We start from the raw sequence: 6,560 nt of genomic DNA, 5'->3' as shown, positions 1-6,560 counted from the left end.
AGATGAGAGCAGAGGGGGGAAAGAAGGCAAAAAGGATAATCACTCTTATGTACTTGAAGATACTGGACCTGATTTTTCATGACACTAGCTCTCTGGGAGTGAAAAGAAACTTTAGAGTATAACAAAACTATTGTGTACTTTATGTACTGCCAGAATGGTATGCAGTGACCTTAAAACAGGGATCAACAACCTATGACCTGCAAAGCCATTTGATCCCACCCAGGGATGTGGGGATTGGGTAGCATTCAGAGACGGGGAGCTTTCCCCAATGCTCCCGCAAAAGGGACCTTGGAGTCACTGTAGATAGCTCTTCAAAAGTGTCAGCTTAATGTGCACCAGCCACTAAAAATGTTGGGCATCATTAAGAAGGGAATTGAAAATAAAATTACATTACATAAATCGACTGTAAGCCCATATCTTGAATACTGTGTGCGGTTCTAGTTTCCACATCTAAATAAGGATGTAGCAGAATTAGAAAAGGCAAAGAGAAGGGCAACTATGATGATCAGGAGCCTGGAGCAGCTGCCATACCAAGAGAGAATAAAAGGTTAGGACTCTTAAGTTTGGAAAGAAGAAGGCTGAGGCGGGATATGACAGAGATCTATAAAATCATGAAGGGTGTGAACCAAGTGGACAGGGAATTGTTGCTCACCAAGCCCCAGAATGCTAGAACTAGGTGTTTGCTGAAATGAGTAGGTAATGGGTTTAAAAGTAACATGAGAAAGTACTTTTTAAAGCAACATGTAGTTAACCTATGGAATTAATTTTTCTGGGGGTGGTGGAGGCAGTTAAAATAGCCAGGTTAAAAAAGGGACTGGATAAGTTTGGATGACAAATCTGTCAATGGCTATTGAACAGAATGGTTGCCTCTGGCATCTCTAACTAATGGTGGATGCCAGGAAGGGTACTGAAGAGGGGATGGTTCACTCCAGAGATGTTCTCCCTCTAAAGCATCTACTTCTGCCATTGCTGGAGACAGGATACTAGGATAGATGGACCATTGGTCTGACCCAGTATGGTACTTCCTATGTTTCTTATATTCTAATGCATTCCCACCTGCCTGCCTCTCCCCCAAGCTTGGCCATTCTGGTCTGCAACTTGAAAAGGTTGCCAGCTGCTGCCTTAAGGTATTAAAAAGCAGCCTGTATCAGCCTAAATATTCTTAAAAATAAAAAAAATGCTACACATACAGATTTTGATTCTACATAGTCTTTGATGTAGAAGCTATACAATCTTTGATGTGAACAGTGCTTTCCAGCTAAGAAAAGAGCAGGAGGAAAGGTGAGAAGATGAAAAAGAGGTATTTACACTGCTTAACAGTAACCCATTTGTGCAGTTAAGCTTGGAAGTCCTTCAAAGACTGAGACCTTTTCCAGTCCTCCTGGGCCAGGCAGAACAGTGATTCTCAAACTTGGTGCTGAGGTACCCTGGGTACCAGCAGATCCTTTGAAGGGTTTGAAGAGAAGTGAGGTGTGAATTGAGAAGCAGGTAAGTGCAGGCTCAGTTTTGTCCCTGTCTGGATGATTTCTTACCTTGACCTCTCCCCCCTGCCCCCCACTGTCTGTCCCCCCTGCAAGGAGGTAAGCAGTATAATATATACATTAGTTTTTAAAACTGGGCGCCACTCAATTCACAAAAGTTATAGAGGGGTGCCTCCAGTCCAAAAAGTTTGAGAACCACCGAGATAGAAGATGACCAAACAGCTAGGTCTCAAGTAGTTCTTAAGTGTGAATAAGCATGACATGTATGCCTGTTATGTTTAATTTTTTAAAATAAAACGCCCTAAATTTTTCTCCTCTTCCCATGCTCAATTGCACTTATGAAAAATGTGCATGTGCTATGCCACATAAAACCCACTGCATAAAAGAAATGACCTTAAAATGCAGATGACAAAGCAATGCATTAAAACAGAAGAATTCTCAGGGTTGGTTGATTTGGTAGAAACATCTTCCCCATATAAAAAAAATGTGGAAAAGAAAGAACTACACAGAAATGTTTAGTAGCCAGTAGTTTATATTGCTGATTATAGTAAGCCAGTTGCTTATCAACATTCATACTTGAAAAATAATGGCTTAAATTGCAAAGTTATGCAGTTTACGAAGTTTTAATATATTTTCCCTAACTGCAAAATTTATCAAACACTTGAAATTAGTTAATAAAATCCTACTTCTTGACATTTAAAACTGGACAGAATGAACAAAATATAGAGTAATAAGGAATAATTCTGTACTGGTAGGGATATACAATGAGTCACTTTACTCCTATGAATATGCAACAATATACAATAGATGCGATTAAAAAAAGAAAGCCTAAACACGTGCTCCAGGGTGGTGGGAAGGGAAGTTTTAATTATAGTGGCTCTTGGGAGCTGTATTAATTAAAATGTTGCAGCATCCCGTTTATTCAGCATCCTATATTTCAAAATAGCAGTGGGGGCGCTTTAATTAAAGCTTGTTCAACAAGCTTAAAGTACTCCTGCCTGTCTGCTTCAGCAGACTTGATTAAATTAAGTCTGCTCCGATATCCTCTAACTGGAACATTGGAGCACGTGAATATAGGCAGCACTCAATTGAAAAACTGCACTGAAATAAATTTGAGCGCTATTGAAGTCCTATTTTTAGGGAACTACCTAATTCACAGGGGCTACCCTGCCTCTGATTTTATGGTCGCTGCGCCAGTCACCATTTTTGTGGATGCCTCTGATTGGCTACAGGGCCCCAGAAGTCTCCCCCCTCCCCAGAGATTGACAGGTAGCTACCTGTCAATCTCTGGGGAGGGGCAGGACTTCTGGAGCCCCTTGGCCAGAGACATGGGGGACACACCAGACTCCGCTACAAAATTCCCCGTCCCTGCCCCACAGTGCTTCATGATGCCAGAGCTTCCTGCCTCTGTTTCCCTTTCCTCCCTCCCTCCCTGCTAGCTGGACATTTTCCAGCTTTTTTGTGGTCCCCATGCTTTTTCACAGGGGACCTACCAAATTTACGATTTCTGCAAATATCGCATAACTGCAAATTTGGTAGGTCTCTACCTACTGTATTTATTCGAACATAAGACAATCCTGATTATAAAATGACCCCCCATTAATTAGATTCTTTATGTGGAAAATTTATAAAATGGATACAAGTTCTGCAGTTACCATGAACACATTTAGTTTTGTGTAATTACACTCAGGACTTGTTTCACACAATATATTTGGAAAACATGTAAAGAGCTTGGACTTTTACCACTTTAGGAGATTATTCCACAGCAAAACTCTTATATAATTTCTCACTGTGAGGAAATTCTCTTTAGATTCAATCTAAAATGTTTTTTTTCCTCAGTTTTATTCTATATTACTTTTTCCTCCTAATATGCTAAATAAAATACTCGTCTCTATTAGAAAAAGATACGATTCAATTATTTACAGACTGATTCTTCTGTATTCATCATTCAGACAAGTTATATGATGGATCTTTGCAGAGAAGTTTGCAAAAAATGACACTAATGTAACTCACTTGGAAAAAATCAGAGAATAGTCTAAGTCACTGTCCAACTGGCAGCCTTCAAGCTGTGCACAGACAGTGCACCCCCAAAGTGTTTTGACTGCAAGTGCAACTGGAGTCTCCCATCTGCCCCTGCTGCCACTTCCTGCCCCCAGCCCAAGGGGTGGAGCAATACTGCAGCATGAGGAGCTGAGGGTGAAGCCAAGGTTATGTGGGTGCAGTGTACTGGGGGAGTTGGTGAAGAGAGGGGAAGGAGGTTGTGGGTGCACGGTGCAGGGGTGGAGGGAGTCATGGGTGCACAGTGTAATGGGGGCAGGAGGCAGAACATCCACAGGGTGTGCAGACTGGTGGGGGGAAGGGGTTGTGGCTCACCCTGGTGCAGCCTGCACAACATGCAGTTCCTGATGTGGCCTGCCCTGCTTTAAGTATCACTTGTTGGCTGAAGTGTGCTGTACCCTTATCTAGTAGTTGTTCCATATGCAAGGTTGGAGTTCACTATAATTACAATGTAATCCAATTTTTATTTTAGCTCTAGAGCCTTTGGAACTGAAGGTCTCCAGTTCAATCACCACTGATAAACACTGCTGACAGTCAGTAAAAGCAGAAATTACAAGAGAAATTACTAGGGCAGCACAATCTGATAATACAAGCACATAGTCTCAGGAGACAGCAAACAGAATTCTTTTGAGAGTTCTGGCACTCGTTAAGGAGGAATTAAGTTACAGTACCATATTAGTATCCATTCACATTTTTTATACTTTATGCCAGGGGCTGGCAATTTAAGACTGTGGAACTAGTGGAAGCTTTTCCTGTGCTATGGCAGAGAGAAAGCAGCAGTGGTGGATGGGTCCTGCACCTGCCTACCTCTGACCTGAGCTGGGTCACTCCAGCCCATGGAGTTGAAAAGGTTGCTTTATGCTGTTGTTAAATACTAAGTCATAGCACCTGTTTAATGAAATAACACTTAAACTACCAGTTGAAAGCAGGAACTTTGTAGAAATCTGCAACTCTCATATAATGTTTCTTTCTAGAATGAGGACTGTAAGTACCCAACTGTATGGATCATGGTTGCCACTATTATTTTATGCTTATCTTTACAGCTGTATAATTCCTAGGAAAGCTAAGAATTAGCTTTCCTTTCCCTAATATTCCTGGGCTCTCTCTTTGCTGCTACTTCCTAATTTAAATTATCTTGTTTCATTCTGATTTCAGTAAGTATTTCATTATTCATATATATTTTAACCAAATTCAACATAAGAGCATATTTATTGGAATATACTCTTTCAAACTTACCTGATGAAGGTCATTACCCAGTGTACATTCCTGAAAGTAACCTGGTGCAGCAGATGATGCTCTAATAGCCTGCCATAATTTATACTGACATCCTCCAATATAATGAGACTTGACACCTGGAAGGTGGTTGTAGTTTCTGAAAACAAATGCTTTCAGTGGTGTTCCTCTGCTTACAATGGTGCTTACTGCAGCTACCTAGGAATTTAAGAGGAAAAAAAAAAAGATAAATTTCAGAGGAAACAATAGCATTTTCATCTAGAACTAGTGAATAGATACTGACTTTGTAAAACACCTAGCCTTCCAGGTAGGTAACACAACACGTACTGTATTATGTTTATTTCTGTAGTGTATGTTGAAACTAAGGAAAATAAAAATGTAAAGAATTAAAGCGAATATTAGCAAACCTGAGAGGCATTTCAAGAACGCATTTTTAAGGAAAGCTACCAAAAATGCTAGACACCAAAAACTTCAGAGTGAATTAGTTTAGTTCTGGTTATGTTGGCTCAAACCACCATATACACATGGGGACATTCAGTAGAGCCCTCTCTGAAATCCTCCAACAGAATAACTTGGCTATACTTTAACTGATGGCTCCCTAAACACATCTGGAAGGCATTGAAAATAGTAAGATTTTCTCTTTACTTTACTTTACCTTAAGTTCAAGTTCATTCAAGTTTAAACCATGTCCTACTTTATATGAATACAGTAGCAATCATGTGACGTATGCCATATATTACCAAGATGTAGTAAAACAGGTAAACACAATTCACATCACTGGCTTGAATCCATCTCTTAATTCAATATACATGTTACACCCCTGATTTCTGTGGGATATTTTTTCCAAAATTTTTTCCCCTTTTTTCTGTTTCAATCCTCAAAGGTCTTAAGTCATGTCCCATTGCCCTCCTGGTTGTAAAATATGGATGCAGCTCGCTGCGGAGCTCATCAGTGCTTCTTCCATGTCAACCAGTAACAGCAGCCATTACTGAGATAACTCCTTCCCCAAGGAGGAAGAGAGAATAAAACAAAGGTGCAGGCAATTATTTTGGGCGAAGGGCCGCTTTCTGAATTTTGGCAAGCCATTGAGGGCCACAAGGGTAGCCCCGCCCCTTGACAGGTGCCCTGCCTCTTGGTCACCAGCTTGGGATCAGAAGTCCTGCCCTCTAACCCCTGACCTTTGCCATCAGAAGTTCCTCCCCTTGTCTCCCATAAGTACTCCCTTTAGCAAGGGGGTTTTCCACTTAGGAACCAGAAAAATACTGAAACATATACTAAAAAAATCAAACGTACTACAACATCCCTTAATTTCATTTCAAAAAATATTTTTGTCCTGATTTACCAGTGTGTGTGTAGTGTAATTTACAGGTGATAGTATAATACCTTAAAATGAAGTCTTACTCTTGTATATTGTGGGTGGGCTGTGGGGGACGGTGTGGGTGTGTATGTATGGAGGGTTGGTAGGCGTGGGGTGTACGTGTGGAGCGTAGGTGGATCTGGGGAGGGTTGTGGAATGTGTTGAGGGGGAGGTTTTGCACATAGTCTGCCCCCCACCCCATGGCAAGCAGAGACCCTTCCAGCGCTCCACCAAGCCAGGGCTCTTCACTCCTGTTGCTCTCAGCCTCGAGGCACCGGTGCAGGCCCCATGCTCCTGCTTACTGCCACTTCTCCTGCTGTCTGCTGCTGGCACCACATCCCAGCTTCATGGCCAAGACCACAGAACACAGCAGTAATCGGACCAGCCCGGCCAGCACCGCATGAAGCCAGCTGAGAATGGCAGGGGCCGGG

General features: G+C 41.8%; 1 protein-coding gene across 1 annotated transcript in view; it reads right to left on the bottom strand.

Annotated features, from left to right (window-relative positions):
- PNPLA8 (patatin like phospholipase domain containing 8) overlaps window positions 1-6,560 on the bottom strand; it is a 79,124-nt gene that overhangs the window by 37,264 nt on the left and 35,300 nt on the right. The window contains exon 7 of the mRNA XM_006015964.3: window positions 4,776-4,970. Within this exon, the coding sequence (XP_006016026.1) occupies window positions 4,776-4,970 (195 nt within the window). The remainder of the gene's footprint in view (window positions 1-4,775; window positions 4,971-6,560) is intronic.

The sequence above is a fragment of the Alligator sinensis genome, unplaced genomic scaffold (genome assembly GCF_000455745.1).
Source record: "Alligator sinensis unplaced genomic scaffold, ASM45574v1 scaffold297_1, whole genome shotgun sequence".
Classification (NCBI taxonomy): domain Eukaryota; kingdom Metazoa; phylum Chordata; order Crocodylia; family Alligatoridae; genus Alligator; species Alligator sinensis.
This window is presented reverse-complemented; position numbering and strand designations above follow the sequence as displayed.